At 41.8% G+C, this 21,717-nt stretch overlaps 4 protein-coding genes across 5 annotated transcripts; all 4 read left to right on the forward strand.

The window, feature by feature from the left end:
- Nucleotides 1-2,874: 2,874 nt before the first annotated feature.
- On the forward strand, nucleotides 2,875-7,439 carry LOC307255484 (tripartite motif-containing protein 16-like; the record flags this gene model as incomplete). Its single annotated transcript, XM_080034169.1, has 4 exons — nucleotides 2,875-4,298; nucleotides 4,455-4,530; nucleotides 5,869-5,887; nucleotides 7,417-7,439. The coding sequence occupies 4 exons, from the start codon at nucleotides 2,875-2,877 to the stop codon at nucleotides 7,437-7,439; spliced, it is 1,542 nt and encodes a 513-aa protein (XP_079890295.1).
- Nucleotides 6,193-13,288, forward strand: LOC307255485 (tripartite motif-containing protein 16-like; the record flags this gene model as incomplete). The annotated part of the gene is made up of 5 exons (XM_080034170.1): nucleotides 6,193-6,356; nucleotides 7,417-8,877; nucleotides 9,034-9,109; nucleotides 10,450-10,468; nucleotides 13,266-13,288. The coding sequence occupies exons 2-5, from the start codon at nucleotides 7,454-7,456 to the stop codon at nucleotides 13,286-13,288; spliced, it is 1,542 nt and encodes a 513-aa protein (XP_079890296.1). The 5' UTR covers nucleotides 6,193-6,356; nucleotides 7,417-7,453.
- Nucleotides 10,841-15,112, forward strand: LOC307255252 (tripartite motif-containing protein 16-like). 2 transcript variants are annotated; one of them, XM_080033910.1, is made up of 2 exons: nucleotides 10,841-10,947; nucleotides 13,266-15,112. In XM_080033910.1, exon 2 carries the CDS (start codon nucleotides 13,303-13,305, stop codon nucleotides 14,974-14,976), a length of 1,674 nt encoding a protein of 557 aa, XP_079890036.1. In that variant the 5' UTR covers nucleotides 10,841-10,947; nucleotides 13,266-13,302; the 3' UTR covers nucleotides 14,977-15,112. The 2 variants fall into 2 exon arrangements, with proteins under 2 accessions (XP_079890036.1, XP_079890037.1); XM_080033911.1 differs by having other exon boundaries at nucleotides 10,890-10,995.
- Nucleotides 15,113-18,540: 3,428 nt separating this feature from the next.
- Nucleotides 18,541-20,208, forward strand: LOC307255486 (tripartite motif-containing protein 16-like; the record flags this gene model as incomplete). The annotated part of the gene is made up of 1 exon (XM_080034171.1): nucleotides 18,541-20,208. One exon carries the CDS (start codon nucleotides 18,541-18,543, stop codon nucleotides 20,206-20,208), a length of 1,668 nt encoding a protein of 555 aa, XP_079890297.1.
- Nucleotides 20,209-21,717: the final 1,509 nt, after the last annotated feature.

Genomic DNA, 21,717 nt, shown 5'->3' on the forward strand with positions numbered 1-21,717 from the left:
TTACAGTGTTCATGATTCCTAAAGGATGTCTGTAATTATTTGTTGCCATCTGTTTTTTTTTTGTTGAATTGCACAGAACAATCCACCTTGAATCACTTTCTTTTTCATATTTCACTTCGCTCCAATTTAACTCTGAACAAATTGTCAACTTGTAAAATGTTGAAGTGTTAAATAAAGCTGCACCGAGCAAGTCTAACTCTTACCGGAAACCCCTTTTTTTTGTCCCTTTTTAAAATGTGCTTGTTGAGAAATTCAAGGCTTTTGACGATCCTTAAGGTAATCATAATAATTGTAAATCAGGGAGGACAGGTAACCCTTGGAACAATGGAAGAATATAAATGCAAATTAATATCAATAGGGCAGAGGTTAGGTGTGAATTCTGGTGGAAAAACAATCAATTGTGTGGCAAGCTATGTGGGACAGAGAGGGGGCAGGGGGCAGGGAGGGAGGGAGGATTGTAGGGAAGAGCAGGAGCTGTTGTGTCCACTAAAGATTTTCAGATATATAGCTCTTAAAACTGACATGTTCCAATTTTTTGATAATAAAGGTTACATTGACTTGAAAAAATGCTTAGGCCATAGGATATAGTCCATTATTTACTCTTAATGAACCCTATGTTCCATATCACATACTTTTCCCTTTTACTATACTACATACTAAATCGTGCTGGTTTCCATACTTCAAAATGAAATGGGCATGTATTTGGGCATCCTGGTATTTTTGACATACTTCTCCTGCGTTCCAATACCCATACTTCCCTATTATTTAGTATGCTAGAAAAAGAGTTAATATGTCCCGATACATGCATGTCAATTGCAGTATGCTGAAAATACCTAGATACCCCACTAACTCAAATAGCATTCTGGAGTATTCGTCTTTATTCTTGACATTTCTCGACATAATGAAAAAAGAGTCTTCCTTATCTGATTTTTTTTTCTCTCCTGTGGCCCTAAAACTCTTCTGTACTTTAGTATGTAGTGTAGTAAAAAGAAAGAGTATGTGATTTGGAACGCAGGGTTCATTTTACATGCCCGTCCTTATTCTTTTTCTGGCATGTCTAAATAGTATGCAAGTACTGGTGTTGGAAAGCAGGGTACGTCTTTAACAAAGTTCTTTCCATATGTTCCCCCTTACTTGATTGTGAAGGGATTTACAGTATGTGTAGTGTCTGATTCATACTCCGGGGCAGAAGGTGGCGCTAGTGCACCAATAATCTGGACGTCAACCGCCTTCAAACCACAAGAAGAAGAAGCATACCGGAAACCAGTTTGAATAGGAAGAATGAAGAAAGCCGTTGTTGTTGTTGTTTTGAGAGTCTCCTGAACCTTTAGACGAGGTTCAGTTACCTGTGTGCAACTCCTTTTTGTATTTTGTCACACGAGGATACATTCAAGAAAGGAGAACAAGGCGAAAAGGATCCAACAGTTTCTATTTCAACGGGGAGAATACTTTTTACCTCATCAGGCAGAGCACAACAAACTGGTGAGTTCGGTTCAGATCAGTCTCGACATTTCTTACTCTGTAGATTCTGAGTCTAAGATGAACATGATAATATGAGGGCGTTCTCACCACTGCTTCAGTGAAGGTACATGATTAAAATATGCGCCAACTTTTGCAGAAGGACAAACAGTGCCACATGGTCAGCTCACTGTATACAGTTAAAGTGTGACTGTCGGATTTCAAAAAAGCAACTCTCAGGTTAGATTCCCTATGAATCAATGTTAAGCAACTAGATTATAAATGTTTGTGTCGTTTGTAAGATAATTTTTCTTCCGCATTTTAGAAAGATAATAAAGTAACGTCATGCACGATAGAGCGTTCCAGAGTGTCAACAGGCTTTGATCTCACCACTGCTCAACGTTCTATATAGTTCCAAACAATCCCTCTTTGTTGTAACGTGTTCAGGCGGGAAAGACATAACTGATATTATATTCTCAGCAGTTTTCGGTGAGTAACACACAATATGCATCGATTAGTAGGCTACTCATTTTAATCAGGTCAGGGGGGGGGGGGGGCAGAAACAAGTAAATGGGCAGGTTTTTCTGAGGGAGAAAACCTGCCCATTTAGCTTGAAGATACCGAACTAGCACACCCTAAGGACCTAAGCTAAGGAATATCCTACAACTATTAAGTATAATATAATGTCCCTGAAGTATACAGCCCCTCTACAGTGACTAGCCTCCCAGAGAGTCTTGATTATTATTGCAGTGTCATAACACCAGCACATTTTGCTGACTTATCTTCACCCATAACACCTGTAGGCTATATTGTATTTATTATTATTTCAGACTGAGGTATTGGCTAGTCAGAATCATTTGTTGGTTAACAGGTAATTATTTACATCCCAAGAAGTTACCTATTATGCTTAATCAAATGGTACATTTACAAGAAAGAACGGCGCTTATACTGGCTAACTTTGACTATAAAAACCAATATTTGTTTTTGTGACAGAGGCAGCAGAGAAGTTGTCTCTTCACCTGCTTAAAACACACTTGAGCTCAATGCTAGCTCTTTATACGCTTTCTCTTTTCAAATGGCTTCACGGTTAAAAGAACAATGATGATGAAATTGCCCACTGTGGTGCAGCTGTGTTAAGTCTCCTACACCTTTTCTTACAAAATCTAGGCTCTCATAATTTGAAATTAGAGAAAGTGAATATATCCCCTTTTGCTTTGTGTTTGTTTGGCTTCAGATTCTCCCAGACTGGAGGTTTCACTTTACTCTGCCCAACTCTATTTCCACTTTAAGTCCCATGTTTAGGAAAGTTGGTTTATTTCTAAACATTTTAATGTTTTCAAAAGTTTTTAACACATATCTTTGTTCCCTCCCCTTTTCAGATCTGCAGTTTGACTCTTGCTGACACCGGGAGGTGAGATGGCGCAGAAAAGAGTTAATCTGGACCAGGGAACCTTCTCTTGTTCCATCTGTCTGGATCTACTGAGGGATCCGGTGACTCTTGCCTGTGGACACAGCTACTGCATGGACTGTGTTACAACCCACTGGGATGGAGAGGAGCCTGAACAAATCTACAGCTGTCCTCAGTGTAGGTACTTATTCACCCCGAGGCCTGTGTTGGTGAAAAGCACCATGTTGGCAGATTTAGTGGAGGAACTGAAGAAGACTGGACTCCAAGCTGCTCCTGCTGATCACTGCTATGCTGGACCTGAAGATGTGGCCTGTGATTACTGCTCTAGTAGAAAACGGAAAGCCCTCAAGTCCTGTCTGGTGTGTCTGACCTCTTACTGTGAAAAACACCTCCAGCCTCATCACAGTGTGGTTCCATTAAAGAAACACAAGCTGGTGGAGCCCTCCAAGAAGCTCCAGGAGAACCTCTGCTGTCTTCATGATGAGGTGATGAACTTGTTCTGCCGTACTGATCAGCAGTGTATCTGCTACCTCTGCTCTGTGGACGAACACAAAGGCCACGACACAGTGTCAGCTGAAGCAGAACGGACTGAGAGGCAGAAAGAGCTCGACGTGAGTCGACTAAACATCCAGCAGAGAGTCACGGACAGAGAAAAAGATTTGAAGCTGCTCCAACAGCAGGTGGAGGCTTTCAATGGCTCTGCTGATGAAGCAGTGGAGCACAGTGAGAAGACCTTCACTGAGCTGATCCGTGTCATCCAGATAAGAAGCTCTGATTTGAAGGATCAACTCGTATCGATACAGGAATTTGAAGTGGGTCGAGTCAAAGATCTTCAGGAGAAGTTGGAGCAGGAGATCATTCTGCTGAAGAGGAAAGAAGCTGAGCTGAGGGCACTCTCAAACACAGAAGATCAAAACTATTTTCTAACAGACTTCCCCTCACTGCCACCACTCAGTGACTATACACACTCATCCAGCTTAAATGCACATGCTCTAAACGACTTTGAAGATGTGACAGCAGCTGTGTCAGAAGCCAGAGATGAACTACAGGACGCACTGAGACAGATATCGACGGACCTGTCACTGCTAACGACTGAAGTGGATGTTTTAGAACCACAACCAGAGCTCAAGATCAGATCTGACTTCTTAAGATATGCATGTCAAATCACACTGAATCCAAACACAGCAAACGCAGATCTGTTATTATCTGAGGGGAACAGGAAAGCAACAAGAATGAGGAGAGAACAGCCTCATTCCAGTCACACAGAGAGATTCACTACATATTGTCAGGCCCTGAGTAAAGAGAGGCTGACTGGACGTTGTTACTTTGAGGTGGAGTGGACAGGGAGAGGAGCTTATGTAGCAGTCGCATACAAGAGTATCAGCAGAGCAGGGAGTGAAAGTAGATTTGGACAAAATGACAAATCCTGGATGTTAGATTGTGACCTAGACAATAGAAGTTATACTACTCACATACTTACTCATACACTTTGGCACAACAAAGTCCAACGTCAAACCCACTCGTATCAGCCGTACTACAGAATAGGAGTGTACCTGGATCACAGTGCAGGTCTTCTGTCCTTCTACAGCGTCTTCTGTGACTCCGAGTTCATGAGACTCATCCACAGAGTTCAGACCAGATTCACTCATTCGCTCTACGCTGGAGTTTGTCTTTATGATCAAGGAGATACTGCTGAGTGCATGCTACTCAAATAGACACAAGTGATATACGGGGTAGCTCAGCTGTCAATCACATGTGATGGGCGGGAGTTTGACATCTTATTTGTTGTGTAAGTGTTTGAGTGTCTTTAGGTGGCTCTCCTTCCTGTGTCTGTTTAGCCATGGAGGCTATCACTGCTCATGATGACTTTAGGGTTGCGTTCCGAATCGCATACTCTTTCTTTATTCTATTCTACATACTACATCCGACGATAAAAAGAATCTAGTTAGGCTGCAGTAGGCATACTATTGGGACATACTTTACTCTCTTATTTCATCATAACATTGCGCCTTGATCTCGCCTCTTGCTTTTATATCCGTCGCATCCCCGTTTGTTTTCATATGGAGGCTTCGTCGATGTGACGTCACTTCACGTGCGCACTGGATTGTGGGTCAGAATCGCCCAAATAGGATGCACTTTTCAACACTAACAATCTTGGCCGCATGAAGTAGGACATCCGGGTACTTCTAACTATCCTAAATCTGGCCACAAGAATCGGGACATCCTAAATCTTTTTTCTACATACTATATAGTAGAAAGTATGCGATTCGGAACGCAACCTAGTTTAGATTAACTGAAATGTTTCTGCATGAACATGGAGACTTCTCTGTACTCTAAATCATTTTTGAAGATTTGTTCGGATGTATTTGTACGTATTTGAATGTTGTTGTTTCTCTTCCACTCCATGGTTCGGAAGAGAGAAAGCACAAGACCTTATCCTCGATATTTGGTTTTCAGAGCTTTGAACATTTGTAAGGAAATGTATAATACTTACATTTATTTGTTGTTCTAATAGAAGTGCAGAAGTGTAATTACAATCATTATTATTATCAATAAGGAGATGATTCATTATTTTCTTTGACATTTCTGAGATTCTTCTCAAACAAACTTATTCTGTACATGAATAATGAAACAGACTTTACTGATTCGATGTGTGAACAAACCAAATGTTTTTATTCTAAATAAACAAACGGAAACAAAGTGCTTTCTTCTCGTCTTCATTGCTGGGTTTCATACAAATCTGCTGGATAACATTTAGAAGTTAAATTAGCGTTTAACTGAGGCCCTCCTGAAACACCATACAGTCCAGTGTTCATGTTTGCTGGTGGCTATCTCTGGTCTTCTCTCCATGCATGAATGCTGACCATCATCATCTGTATTGTCTTTTGAAACTACGTAAAGATTTGTTTTCATATTGGACTTGAGTGAAGTTTTCTTCAACCACAAAACCGTTTAACACCCTCAACATAACACATTATCTGTCCCATTCTCTGTGTCTACAGTTTGAATTTGCCTTCCTCAGTAAGGCAACTGCTACAAGCCATCAGAAACATCTACAAAAAATCCTTCTTAACACAGATTGCTAAATTATTATTTATTTATTGTTGATTTTTTTTAAATTGTCTTAATTGTTTTATCCCTCATTTGATTTTGAAGGATTGTTTGTGTAGTGTGTAATTCATACTCCGGGGCAGAATGTAGCGCTAGTGCGCCATTGAGCTGGACGCCAACTGCCTTAAAATCACAAGAAGAAGAAGCATACCGGAAACCAGTCTGAACAGGCGGTACAAGAAGAAGAAAGTTGTTGTTTTCCGTGTTTCCTGAACCTTACGAGGCTCAGTGACCGCTGAGCAGCTCCTGTTTGTCTTTGTTCACCCGAAAACACACTGAAGAAAGAAGAACAAAGAAGAACAAGGTGAAACGGATCCAACAGTTTAACTTCCAGCGAGGAGAATACTTTTTACCTCATCAGGCAGAGCAAAACAAACTGGTGAGTTCTGTTAAGATCAGTCTCGATATTTCTTACTCTGTAGATTCGCTGAGTCTAAGATCAATATGATATTATGTAGGCGTTCTCACCACTGCTTCAGTGAAGGTAGCCTACATGATTAAAATATGCGCCGAACTTTTACAGAAGGACAAACTGTCTGCGCCACATGGCCAGCTCCCTAAAGTTTGACTGTTGGATTTCAAAAAGCAACTTTCAGGTTATATACCCCATGACTCAATGTGTAGTTAATCAGGAAACGCTAGATTTTAAATGTATAAACAAATGCACATTAAAGTGACGTATAGAGTTGTAGTTGCGAGATACATTTTCTACCGCATTTAAAAAAATTAAACTAGAAGTGACGTCATGCACGATAGAGCGTTGAAGGCTGTGATCTCCACCGCACAGTCACGTTGTTCATCTAACGTTCTAGTTCCAAACAATCTCTTTGTTGCAACGTGTTCAGGCGGGAAACAGCAGTGATTATATGTTAAGCAATTTTCGGTGAGAAACACATAATTTGCATTGATTTCTATGCTAACTAAACTCAAACTATTTAGGTATATAGATACTACAATGACCTGCGTTCCAAATCGCACACCCTTTCTTTTTTTTCTATTCTACATACTACAGCGCTGACCACAAAAATAATCTAGTTAGCAAACAATTGGGACATACTTTTACTTATGTACTTTTAAATCTTATTTCTACCGAACTAAATAGCAGAAGGTATGGTTATTGGAACGCAGGGCCAGTTTCAGGAAAATGCTGTATGAATAATTTATTGCTGTTTAGCATAAATCATTGGATATCTACTTAGTATAGATTAAGCCCTAAATAGCCCTCACGATCTTGGAAATGTCTGCCTCATTTTAGATTATGTCAATCCAAAATTAATTTATGGATTTCTGTTGCTCGGAAATGAATTTATCACCTTTTTTTGCTGGCTGTGTAAAAGGTTTTTGTTTAATAAATTTGGTTTATTTTCTATAATCTTGATTGTTGTGAAGTTGAGCATGTTTTAACTCTGTAGTCCATATCTTTGTTCCCTCCCCTTTAGATCTGCAGTTTGACTCTTGCTGACACCGGGAGGTGAGATGGCGCAGAAAAGAGTTAAGCTGGACCGGGAAAGCTTCTCTTGTTCTATCTGTCTGGATCTACTGAGGGATCCGGCGACTCTTGCCTGTGGACACAGCTACTGCATGGACTGTATTAAAACCCACTGGGATGGAGAGGAGCCTGAACAAATCTACAGCTGCCCTCAGTGTAGGTACTTATTCACCCCGAGGCCTGTGTTGGTGAAAAGTACCATGTTGGCAGATTTAGTAGAAGAACTGAAGAAGACTGGACCCCAAGCTGCTCCTGCTGATCATTGCTATGCTGGACCTGAAGATGTGGCCTGTGATTACTGCTCTAGTAGAAAACGGAAAGCTTTCAAGTCCTGTCTGGTGTGTCTGACCTCTTACTGTGAGAAACACCTCCAGCCTCATCACAGTGTGGTTCCATTAAAGAAACACAAGCTGGTGGAACCCTCAAAAGATCTCCAGGAGAACCTCTGCTGTCTTCATGATGAGGTGATGAACTTGTTCTGCCGTACTGATCAGCAGTGTATCTGCTACCTCTGCTCTGTGGATGAACACAAAGGCCACGACACAGTGTCAGCTGAAGCAGAACGAACTGAGAGGCAGAAAGAGCTTGACGTGAGTCGACTAAACATCCAGCAGAGAATCACTGACAGAGAAAAAGATGTGAAGCTGCTCCAACAGCAGGTGGAGGCTTTCAATGGCTTTGCTGATGAAGCAGTGGAGCACAGTGAGAAGACCTTCACTGAGCTGATCCGTGGCATCCAGATAAGAAGCTCCGATTTGAAGGATCAACTCGTATCAATACAGGAATTTGAAGTGGGTCGAGTCAAAGATCTTCAGGAGAAGTTGGAGCAGGAGATCACTCAGCTGAAGAGGAAAGAAGCTGAGCTGAGGGCACTCTCAAACACAGAAGATCAAAACTATTTTCTAACGGACTTCCCCTCACTGCCACCACTCGGTGACTATACACACTCATCCAGCTTAAATGCACATGATCTAAATGACTTTGAAGATGTGACAGAGGCTGTGTCAGAAGCCAGAGATGAACTACAGGACGTCCTGAGACAGATATCGACGGACCTGTCACTGCTAACGACTGAAGTGGATGTTTTAGAACCACAACCAGAGCTCAAGATCAGATCTGACTTCTTAAGATATGCATGTCAAATCACACTGAATCCAAACACGGCAAACGCAGATCTGTTATTATCTGAGGGGAACAGGAAAGCAACAAGAATGAGGAGAGAACAGCCTCATTCCAGTCACACAGAGAGATTCACTACATATTGTCAGGCCCTGAGTAAAGAGAGGCTGACTGGACGTTGTTACTTTGAGGTGGAGTGGACAGGGAGAGGAGCTTATGTAGCAGTCGCATACAAGAGTATCAGCAGAGCAGGGAGTGAAAGTAGATTTGGACAAAATGACAAATCCTGGATGTTAGATTGTGACCTAGACAATAGAAGTTATACTACTCACATACTTACTCATACACTTTGGCACAACAAAGTCCAACGTCAAACCCACTCGTATCAGCCGTACTACAGAATAGGAGTGTACCTGGATCACAGTGCAGGTCTTCTGTCCTTCTACAGCGTCTTCTGTGACTCCGAGTTCATGAGACTCATCCACAGAGTTCAGACCAGATTCACTCAGTCGCTCTACGCTGGAGTTTGTCTTTATGATCAAGGAGATACTGCTGAGTGCATGCTACTCACATAGACACAAGTGATATACGAGGTAGCTCAGCTGTCAATCAAATGTGATGGGCGGGAGTTTGACATCTTATTTGTTGTGTAAGTGTTTGAGTGTCTTTAGGTGGCTCTCCTTCCTGTGTCTGTTTAGCCATGGAGGCTATCACTGCTCATGATGACTTTAGGGTTGCGTTCCGAATCGCATACTCTTTCTTTATTCTATTCTACATTGTACATCTGACGATAAAAAGAATCTAGTTAGGATGCAGTAGGCATACTATTGGGACATACTTTACTCTCTTATTTCATCATAACATTGCGCCTTGATCTCGCCTCTTGCTTTTATATCCGTCGCATCCCCGTTTGTTTTCATATGGAGGCTTCGTCGATGTGACGTCACTTCACGTGCGCACTGGATTGTGGGTCAGAATCGCCCAAATAGGATGCAGTTTTCAACACTAACAATCTTGGCCGCATGAAGTAGGACATCCGGGTACTTCTAACCATCCTAAATCTGGCCACAAGAATCCGGACATCCTAAATCTTTTTTCTACATACTATATAGTAGAAAGTATGCGATTCAGAATGCAACCTAGTTTAGATTAACTGAAATGTTTCTGCATGAACATGGAGACTTCTCTGTACTCTAAATCATTTTTGAAGATTTGTTCGGATGTATTTGTACGTATTTGAATGTTGTTGTTTCTCTTCCACTGCATGGTTCGAAAGAGAGAAAGCACAAGACCTTATCCTCGATATTTGGTTTTCAGAGCTTTGAACATTTGTAAGGAAATGTATAATCACATTTACATTTATTTGTTGTTCTAATAGAAGTGCAGAAGTGTAATTACAATCATTATTATTATCAATAAGAAGATGATTCATTATTTTCTTTGACATTTCTGAGATTCTTCTCAAACAAACTTATTCTGTACATGAATAATGAAACAGACTTTACTGATTCGATGTGTGAACAAACCAAATGTTTTTATTCTGAATAAACAAACGGAAACCAAGTGCTTTCTTCTCGTCTTCATTGCAGGGTTTCATACAAATCTGCTGGATATCATTTGGAAGTTAAATTAGCGTTTAACTGAGGCCCTCCTGAAACACCATACAGTCCAGTGTTCATGTTTGCTGGTGGCTATCTCTGGTCTTCTCTCCATGCATGAATGCTGACCATCATCATCTGTATTGTCTTTTGAAACTACGTAAAGATTTGTTTTCATATTGGACTTGAGTGAAGTTTTCTTCAACCACAAAACCGTCTTGAACATCCTAAACATAACTTATCTGTCCCATTCTCTGTGTCCACAGTTTGAATTTGCCTTCCTCAGTAAGGCAACTGCTACAAGCCATCAGAAACATCTACAAAAAATCTTTCCTTCTTAACACAGATTGCTAAATTATTATGTATTTATTATTCATTGTTGATTTTTTTTAAATTGTCTTAATTGTTTTATCCCTCATTTGATTTTGAAGGATTGTTTGTGTAGTGTGTAATTCATACTCCGGGGCAGAATGTAGCGCTAGTGCGCCATTGAGCTGGACGCCAACTGCCTTAAAATTACAAGAAGAAGAAGCATACCGGAAACCAGTCTGAACAGGCGGTAAAAGAAGAAGAAAGTTGTTGTTTTCCGTGTTTCCTGAACCTTACGAGGCTCAGTGACCGCTGAGCAGCTCCTGTTTGTCTTTGTTCACCCGAAAACACACTGAAGAAGAAGAACAAAGAAGAACAAGGTGAAACGGATCCAACAGTTTAACTTCCAGCGAGGAGAAGACTTTTTACCTCATCAGGCAGAGCAAAACAAACTTGTGAGTTCTGTTAAGATCAGTCTCGATATTTCTTACTCTGTAGATTCGGTGAGTCTAAGATCAACATGATATTATGTAGGCGTTCTCACCACTGCTTCAGTGAAGGTAGCCTACATGATTAAAATATGCGCCGAATATTTGCCGAACTTTTGCAGAAGGACAAACTGTCTGCGCCACATGGCCAGCTCCCTAAAGTTTGACTGTTGGATTTCAAAAAGCAACTTTCAGGTTATATACCCCATGACTCAATGTGTGCTTAATGAGGAAACGCTTAAATGTATAAACGTAAATGCACAGTAAAGTGACGCATAGAGTTGTTGTTGCGAGATACATTTTCTACCGCGTTTTACAAAATTAAACTAGAAGTGACGTCATGCACGATAGAGCGTTGATAGTGTCAACAGGCTTTGATCTCCACCGCACAGTCACGCTGTTCATCTAACGTTCTAGTTCCAAACAGTCCCTCTTTGTTGCAACGTGTTCAGGCGGGAAACACAGCAGTGATTATATGTTCAGCAATTTTCGGTGAGAAACACATAATTTGCATTGATTTCTATGCTAACTAAACTCAAACTAATTAGGTATATAGATACTACAATGTCCCTGCGTTCCAAATCGCACACCCTTTCTTTTTTTTCTATTCTACATACTACAGCGCTGACCACAAACATAATCTAGTTAGCAAACAATTGGGACATACTTTTACTTAAAGCTGCAGTTGAGAGTTTTTTTCTGTAATATTTTGCAAAACTGTCATAATAGCCATTCAGCTATATGTAGGTGAAGTGGTCTGAAAATATATTTTTATCACTTTGCTCCCCCCTGCCTCTGTGTGCTGCCCCCCAAAATTGCCACCGCTCATGTTAATTTTGACCAATCAGAGCGAGGTCAGATTCTCCGTTCTTATTGGCTGTGGGACCTTGGCAACGACGTTGATGCGTCAGTTGCGTGAGCGTTCACGACCCTAGCAGTCTGACACTAGCCTACTGTTTGGTACAAGGCTACTACGGCGGACAGCGAGTAGCAATGTCTTCACAAACGAACCCTCAATTTACCATTCCCAGGATACCAACAACTAACACCGCTAAGACAGCAAAAAAACGAGGAAAGACGAATGTTGAAAAGTTAACTGCTGAAAGGGAGACGGAGAGAGCTCGAAAAAAAGTACACCGGCCATGTCTTCTTGCCCTATCACATCAAGACCTCTCCGACCGCGACCTCGTCCCCTTCCTCTGCCCCTAGGCTGCCTGCCGCTAGCAGCAGGACGTCGGCTGGCCCTATATAGCCCTCGTCCTGTGCTCAGTGTTGCCAACTCAAAGCGATTTTGTCGCTATATTTAGTGACTTGTCAGCCCCCCTGGCGACTTTTTTTTTCAAAACAGCGACAAGCGACAAATCTAGCTTTTCGTGACTTTTTTCGCCAAAGCAAGTATCACCACTTCTCAACGAGCAGCGGGAGCACTGACACGCAGCCCGCTCCTCGCGCAGCAGCCCCGAGCAGCCCCTCCCAGCTGCGGTCAGAGCAGGAGCATAGATAGTAGGAGATACACACACACACCTCTCCACTCTGTTACAATTAGTTTGCTATCTTGCCTGGCTGTTACAGCTACTTTTGTTAGGCCTACCAGCACACTTACAATGATTTTAAGCTAACATACATGGTATGTCTGTGATTAAAATGTATGCTCAATATGTACGTATGTAGTTATCATTACTAATGTTTAATCACCTCGGAATCGGACATGGTGTTTGTCTCCTGTCAATGTAACTGCATTCACATGAACGCGCATAGCTGTCGTTCAGAGGGAGGAGCTACAGCAGGTAGAGCGTTGGGAAAACAGCCGTTGGGATCCCAACGGCTGAAACGATCAACTGCAGCTTTAAGTACTTTTAAATCTCATTTCTACCGAACTAAATAGCAGAATGTATGGTTATTGGAACGCAGGGCCAGTTTCAGGAAAATGCTGTATGAATCCTTTTTTTTCTTCATAAATAGCCTTTATTTTTGGAACAAATGAGTTTATGATTAAACTTTATTGCTGTTTAGCATCGATCATTGGATATCTACATGGTATAAATTAAGCCCTAAATTGCCCTCACGATCTTGGAAATGTCTGCCTCATTTATTATTTGGATTATGTCAATCCAAAATTAATTTATGGATTTCTGTCGATCGGAAGTGAATTTATCACCTTTTTATTACTGGCTGTGTAAAAGGTTTTTGTTTAATAAATTTGGTTTATTTTCTAAAATCTTGAATGTTGTGAAGTTGAGCATGTTTTAACTCTATAGTCCATATCTTTGTTCCCTCCCCTTTAGATCTGCAGTTTGACTCTAGCTGACACCGGGAGGTGAAATGGCGCAGAAAAGAGTTAAGATGGACCGGGAAAGCTTCTCTTGTTCCATCTGTCTGGATCTACTGAGGGATCCGGCGACTGTTCCCTGTGGACACAGCTACTGCATGGACTGTATTCAAACCCACTGGGATGTAGAGGAGCCTGAACTAATCTACAGCTGCCCTCAGTGTAGGCACTTGTTCATCCCAAGGCCTGTGCTGGTGAAAAGTACCATGTTAGCAAATTTAGTAGAGGAACTGAAGAAGACTGGACTCCAAGCTGCTCCTGCTGATCATTGCTACGCTGGACCTGAAGATGTGGCCTGTGATTACTGCTCTAGTAGAAAACGGAAAGCCTTCAAGTCCTGTCTGGTGTGTCTGACCTCTTACTGTGAGAAACACCTCCAGCCTCATTACAATGTGGTTCCATTAAAGAAACACAAGCTGGTGGAACCCTCCAAAGATCTCCAGGAGAACCTCTGCTCTCGTCATGATGAGGTGATGAAGTTGTTCTGCCGTACTGATCAGCAGTCTATCTGCTACCTCTGCTCTTTGGACGAACACAAAGGCCACGACACAGTGTCAGCTGCAGCAGAACGGAATGAGAGGGAGAAAGAGCTGGAGGAGAGTCGACTTAACATCCAGCAGAAAATCCAGGACAGAGAAAAAGATGTGAAGCGGCTCCAACAGCAGGTGGAGACTTTCAATGGCTCTGCTGATAAAGCAGTGGAGCACAGTGAGAAGACCTTCACTGAGCTGATCCGTGGCATTCAGATAAAAAGCTCTGATTTGAAGGATCAACTCGTATCAATACAGGAATTTGAAGTGGGTCGAGTCAAAGCTATTCAGGAGATGCTGGAGGAGGAGATCATTCTGCTGAAGAGGAAAGAAGCTGAGCTGAGGACGCTCTCAAACACAGAAGATCACAACCATTTTCTAATGGACTTCCCCTCACTGCCACCACTCAGTGACTATACACACTCATCCAGCATCAATATGCATGCTCTAAACTACTTTGAGGATTTGCCAGCAGCTGTGTCACAGGCCAGAGATAAACTACAGGACGCTCTGAAACAGACATGGACGGACCTGTCACTGATAGAGACAGAAGTGGATGTTTTACTGCCACAACCAGAGCCCAAGACCAGAGCTGACTTCTTAAGATATGCATGTCAATTGACACTGGATCCAAACACAGCGAGCAGACATATGCTATTGTCTGAGGGGAACAGGAAAGCAACAACTACTGGTCCAAATGTGTCTTATCCCAGTCACCCCGACAGATTCACTAGTTATTATCAGGCCCTGAGTAAAGAGAGGCTGACTGGACGTTGTTACTGGGAGGTGGAGTGGAGCGGGGACGGACTTTCTGTAGCAGTCGCATACAAGAACATCAGCAGAGCAAACCGTGAAAGTAAATTTGGATACAATGACATATCTTGGTGTTTAGATAGTGAGGCACACTCTAATGTCTTTTGGTACAACAAAGTCGAAACTCCCGCCCCAGGTCCTTATTCCTACAGAATGGGAGTGTACCTGGATCACAGTGCAGGTGTTCTGTCCTTCTACAGCGTCTCCAAAACCAACACCATGACTCTCCTTCACAGAGTCCAGACAACGTTCACTGAGCCTCTCTATGTTGGACTTGGTCTTTACCTGTTTGAGGACACTGTTGAGTTCACTAGACTCAAATAGACAGAAGTCTGTATTGAAGGGACAGTGGGTTAAACTCTGTGTTTTAATCCTTAAACGGGCTTGACCACAGTTGTTCCACAGCCCGAAACTTTGACCCATATTCTAGCGGTGTCTATCGCCGTCCAGCCTAAACCTCGTTCTTCCAGTAAGGGTAGGGTCATAAACCCTGCCCTTCCAGTAAGGGTAGGGTCATAAACCCCGCCCTTCCAGTAAGGGTAGGGTCATAAACCCCGCCCTTCCAGTAAGGTTAGGGTCATAAACCCCGCCCTACCAGTAAGGGTAGGGTCAGCGGTGGAAACAGATTCTTAAAAGCGAGCTGTCCCGCTCTGAGCTGCTCTGAGCTGCTCCAACCTGACCCTCTCTGCTCGGTGGAAACGAGGCATAGAACAGCTCATGATGACTTTAGTTTAGATATGGCATGAACACGGAAACTTTCTGTGCTTTAATGGATTGTTGAACTACCTATTATTCTCCGTACTTCTTGCAATTATAGGTGAGAAGTTGAATGCTGAAGGGAAATGTGATTCTACAGCAATACATGTAATATTCCACCAAGTATCTTTTGGCTCCTTACTGGTTCAACATGCACAACATATGTGGAACTCGCTAGAGAGTTTAACTTAAGCATATCCTCACAACTAACAAATTGCAGTGTTCATGATTCCTAAAGGATGTCTGTAATTATTTGTTGCCATCTGTTTTTTTTTTTGTTGAATTGCACAGAACAATCCACCTTGAATCACTTTCTTTTTCATATTTCACTTCGCTCCAATTTAACTCTGAACAAATTGTCAACTTGTAAAATGTTGAAGTGTTAAATAAAGCTGCACCGAGCAAGTCAAACTCTTACCGGAAACCCCTTTTTTTGTCCCTTTTTAAAATGTGCTTGTTGAGAAATTCAAGGCTTTTGACGATCCTTAAGGTAATCATAATAATTGTAAATCAGGGAGGGCAGGTAACGCTTGGAACAATGGAAGAATGTAAATGCAAATTAATATCAATAGGGCAGAGGTTAGGTGTGAATTCTGGTGGAAAAACAATCAATTGTGTGGCAAGCTATGTGGGACAGAGAGGGGGCAGGGAGGCAGGGAGGGAGGATTGTAGGGAAGAGCAGGAGCTGTTGTGTCCACTAAAGATTTTCAGATATATAGCTCTTAAAACTGACATGTTCCAATTTTTGATAATAAAGGTTACATTGACTTGAAAAAATGCTTAGGCCATAGGATATAGTCCACTATTTGCTCTTAATGAACCTTATGTTCCATATCACATACTTTTCCCTTTTACTATACTACATACTAAATCGTGCTGGTTTCCATACTTCAAAATGAAATGGGATGTATTTGGGCATCCTGGTATTTTTGACATACTTCTCCTGCGTTCCAATACCCATACTTCCCTATTATTTAGTATGCTAGAAAAAGAGTTAATATGTCCCAATACATGCATGTCAATTGTAGTATGCTGAAAATACCTAGATGCCCCACTAACTCAAATAGCATTCTGGAGTATTCGTCTTTATTCTTGACATTTCTCGACATAATGAAAAAAGAGTCTTCCTTATCTGATTTTTTTTTCTCTCCTGTGGCCCTAAAACTCTTCTGTACTTTAGTATGTAGTGTAGTAAAAAGAAAGAGTATGTGATTTGGAACGCAGGGTTCATTTTACATGCCCGTCCTTATTCTTTTTCTGGCATGTCTAAATAGTATGCAAGTACTGGTGTTGGAAAGCAGGGTACGTCTTTAACAAAGTTCTTTCCATATGTTCCCCCTTACTTGATTGTGAAGGGATTTACAGTATGTGTAGTGTCTGATTCATACTCCGGGGCAGAAGGTGGCGCTAGTGCGCCAATAATCTGGACGTCAACCGCCTTCAAACCACAAGAAGAAGAAGCATACCGGAAACCAGTTTGAATAGGAAGAATGAAGAAAGCCGTTGTTGTTGTTTTGAGAGTCTCCTGAACCTTTAGACGAGGTTCAGTTACCTGTGTGCAACTCCTTTTTGTGTTTTGTCACACGAGGATACACTCAAGAAAGGAGAACAAGGCGAAAAGGATCCAACAGTTTCTATTTCAACGGGGAGAATACTTTTTACCTCATCAGGCAGAGCACAACAAACTGGTGAGTTCGGTTCAGATCAGTCTCGACATTTCTTACTCTGTAGATTCTGAGTCTAAGATGAACATGATAATATGAGGGCGTTCTCACCACTGCTTCAGTGAAGGTACATGATTAAAATATGCGCCAACTTTTGCAGAAGGACAAACAGTGCCACATGGTCAGCTCACTGTAGGCAGTTAAAGTGACTGTCGGATTTCAAAAAAGCAACTCTCAGGTTAGATTCCCTATGAATCAATGTTAAGCAACTAGATTATAAATGTTTGTGTCGTTTGTAAAATAATTTTTCTTCCGCATTTTAGAAAGATAATAAAGTAACGTCATGCACGATAGAGCGTTCCAGAGTGTCAACAGGCTTTGATCTCACCACTGCTCAACGTTCTATATAGTTCCAAACAAACCCTCTTTGTTGTAACGTGTTCAGGCGGGAAAGACAGAACTGATATCGTATTCTCAGCAGTTTTCGGTGAGTAACACACACTATGCATTGATTAGTAGGCTACTCATTTTAATCAGGTCTTTTATTTACCATACATATCCCTCGCCATCTTGGAAGTGTCTGACTCGACCTGTTTCTGTGGTTTATCCCCCCCAGAAAGATTAAGTTGTGGGGAGAACACCTGCCCATTTAGCTTGAAGATGCCGAACTAGCACACCCTAAGGACCTAAGCTAAGGAATGTCCTAAAACTATAAAGTATGATATTTCTAATGTCCCTGAAGTATACAGCCCCTCTATAGTGACTAGCCTCCCAGAGAGAGTATTGATTATTATTGCAGTGTCGTAACAACAGCACATTTTGCTGATTTATCTTCACCCATAACACCTGTAGGCTATATTGTATTTATTATTATTTCAGACTGAGGTATTGGCTAGTCAGAATCATTTGTTGGTTAACAGGTAATTATTTACATCCCAAGAAGTTACCTATTATGCTTAATCAAATGGTACATTTACAAGAAGGAACGGCGCTTATACTGGCTAACTTTGACTATAAAAAAACAATGTTTGTTTTTGTGACAGAGGCAGCAGAGAAGTTGTGTCTTCACCTGCTTAAAACACACTTGAGCTCAATGCTAGCTCTTTATACGCTTTCTCTTTTCAAATGGCTTCACGGTTAAAAGAACAATGATGATACAATTGCCCATTGTGATGCTGCTGTGTTAAGTCTCCTACACCTTTTCTTACAACATCTAGGCTCTCATAATTTGAAATTAGAGAAAGTGAATATATCCCCTTTTGCTTTGTGTTTGTTTGGCTTCAGATTCTCCCAGACTGGAGGTTTCACTTTACTCTGCCCAACTCTATTTCCACTTTAAGTCCCATGTTTAGGAAAGTTGGTTTATTTCTAAACATTTTAATGTTTTCAAAAGTTTTTAACACACATATCTTTGTTCCCTCCCCTTTTCAGATCTGCAACTTGACTCTTGCTGACACCGAGAGGTGGAATGGCGCAGAAAAGAGTTAATCTGGACCAGGGAACCTTCTCTTGTTCCATCTGTCTGGATCTACTGAGGGATCCGGTGACTCTTGCCTGTGGACACAGCTACTGCATGGACTGTATTACAACCCACTGGGATGGAGAGGACCCTGAACAGATCTACAGCTGCCCTCAGTGTAGGCACTTATTCACCCCGAGGCCTGTGTTGGTGAAAAGCACCATGTTGGCAGATTTAGTAGAAGAACTGAAGAAGCCTGAACTCCAAGCTGCTCCTGCTGGACCTGAAGATGTGGCCTGTGATTACTGCACGGGGAGTAAACGAAAAGCCAGCAAGTCCTGTCTGGTGTGTCTGACCTCTTACTGTGAAAAACACCTCCAGCCTCATTACAGTGTGGTTCCATTAAAGAAACACAAGCTGGTGGAACCCTCCAAGAATCTTGAGAAGAAGATCTGCTCTCATCATGGGGAGGTGATGAACTTGTTCTGCCGTACTGATCAGCAGTGTATCTGCTACCTCTGCTCTGTGGATGAACACAAAGGCCACGACACAGTGTCAGCTGAAGCAGAACGGACTGAGAAGCAGAGAGAGCTGGAGGAGAGTCTCAAATACATCCAGGAGAAAAAGCAGGAGAAAGAGAAATATTCCTGTCTGCTGGAAAAAGAAAGGAACGCTATCCATTTATCTGCTAATAAAGCAGTGGAGAAGAGTGAGAAGGCCTTTTCTGAGCTGATCTGTCTCCTCCAGAAGATAAGCTCTGATTTGACGCAGCAGCTCAGGGCCAGGGAGGAAACTGAAGTGGAACGAGTCCACGCTCTTTCGCAGAAGCTGGTGTGGGATATCCCTGAGCTGAGGTGTAAAATGAAAATGCTGCAGCATATTTGTAAGACAGAGGATCACATCCGCTTTCTACAAAACTACATCTGTCCGTGGCCACCACTCAGCGAAGCTAAACTCTCAACCAACTTCGACGTCGGTCCTCTGACATACTTTGAGGAGGTGACAGCGGCCGTGACAGCAGCTGTGTCCCAAGCCAGAAGTAAACTACAGGACGTCCTGAGAGAGACATGGACTGACCTGTCACTGCAGGAGACTAAAGTGGACATTGTACTGCCGCCACCAGAACTCCAGACCAGAGCCGACTTCTTAAAACATTCACGTGAAATCACACTGGATCCAAACACAAATCACACACGGATAGAATTATCTGAGGGGAACCGGAAAGGAACACTTTTCTTAGCATCACGGTCGAAGCCTAACCCTGACAGATTCACTGGTTATACCTATAAGGCCATGAGTGCCGAGGGGCTGACTGGGCGTTGTTACTGGGAGGTGGAGAACGGTGCTAAATCACTGGGAGTATCGGCCGTATACAAGGATATCAGCAGAGACGGGATGAATCTTCGAAGTGAAAAATCTTGGGCACTATCTTGTGGCAAAAACAACTACTTGTTCTGGCACCAAAATGCATATACACACCTCCCCTCAGATATTCAGTCCTCCAGAGTAGGAGTGTACCTGGATCACAGTGCAGGTGTTCTGTCCTTCTACGACGTCTCTGAAACCAACACCATGACTCTCCTTCACAGAGTCGAGACAACGTTCACTCAGCCGCTTCATGCTGCAATTGGGTTTTGGGAAATGGGAGACACTGCTGAATTCGTCAAACCGAAATAGACAGAAGTCCTTTAAGGGAGGATTTCTAACTTTTGAGCCAAAGAGAGAAAAAGAGACTATTAAAAAAACACTCTTTCTGCCTTTTCTCAGGCTAGGATGAACCGATTTCTAAAATGTTTGCTCATTTATACTAGGGGAGAACGAGGTAATTTGTCACACGGGTTGGTTGTCACAATCGTTATATCTCGGAACCAGAAGGCGCTGTCTGTGAAATTTTGATATGTAAATATCCAGAATTGGGATAAGAGGTCACCAACATAGTCTTCCTTGGAGTTAGACTGCTGAATTTGAGGTGAGAGGACTGTTTGTGTTTTTCATGTCAAATTGAAAATATTTAGCTCCTCAGTATTTTTCTTCTAGGCTTTTACAGAATGGGTTTATAACAAAACACTTGTTACCTATAAAAAGTGTGAAGGGTAAACTATAGTTTAGATTGTGGTTAGCAAGCTAATTAGTTGTCAGGTGGTTGTTGCAAAAAATTCAAGTTGGGGTTGGTCGTCACATTTTTGGGGGGGTTGGTTGTCTCAAGTTATCCAAAGGCTACAGCCAGAAAAGGAACCCAATAACAAAATAAATTGTCAAGCTGTATCCTCACTGACACCCCAAAGAAGGAAGAATAGAGCAGGAAAAGGCAGCTAGCATGCAAAGGAAAAAAGGGCAACAAAATCAAAACAACCCAGTGCATCCCAAACTAGACAAGCTGCCAAGGCTACAGTAAGTTATATAGGCCTATTTGTCAACTTAACAATGCAATTGCATTTTCAAATTTAGTTCTACTTTCTTTCCTTCTTTTCAAGATTATTCCCATTAAGATAACATTGTGACAAACAACCCCATAGTGTATGACAACCGACCCCTTGATGGGGTTGGTTGTCACAATGTGTAAGGGTGTCTTTGATGATTAATTTCTTCTTTATTACAATAAGATAGAAAAAGTGAGGGGTACACATTCCAAGCCAACACTTTAAGCTTCAATGTAATGTAGGAATGACTATCGAAAGATGTTTAGGTGATGAGCAATTCTCAGTAGAGTAAAAAGTGTGCCTACTTTTACCCCGTTCTCCCCTACATAAGATCTCATAGTTCAATACACCTTCATGTTTCCACCGGTGAAATAATTATTTAAGGGACAGTGGGTTGAACTTTGTTTTCATCCTTAGACTTAAACCTTTTGTGTCTTTGTGTGTGTTGCTGAGAGCAGATTGTTGTGACATTTCTATATATCAGCTGTCAATCAAAACATGATGGGTGGGACTTTGACATCTTCTAATTTTGTTGTTGGGCAAATGTTAGACCCTGCGTTCCAATCCCCATACTTCCCTACTATTTAGTATGCCAGAAAAAGATTTAGGATGTCCAAATACATGCACGTCAATTGTAGTATGCTGAAAATACATAAATGCCTCACTAACTCCAATAGCATTTTGGAGTATTTGTCTTTATTCTTGACATTTCTCGAGATAATGGAGAAAAAAAACGTCCTTATCTGTTTTTTATTTCTCTCCTGTC

The sequence above is a fragment of the Ammodytes marinus genome (assembly GCF_949987685.1).
Source record: "Ammodytes marinus genome assembly, chromosome: 9".
Taxonomy (NCBI): domain Eukaryota; kingdom Metazoa; phylum Chordata; class Actinopteri; order Uranoscopiformes; family Ammodytidae; genus Ammodytes; species Ammodytes marinus.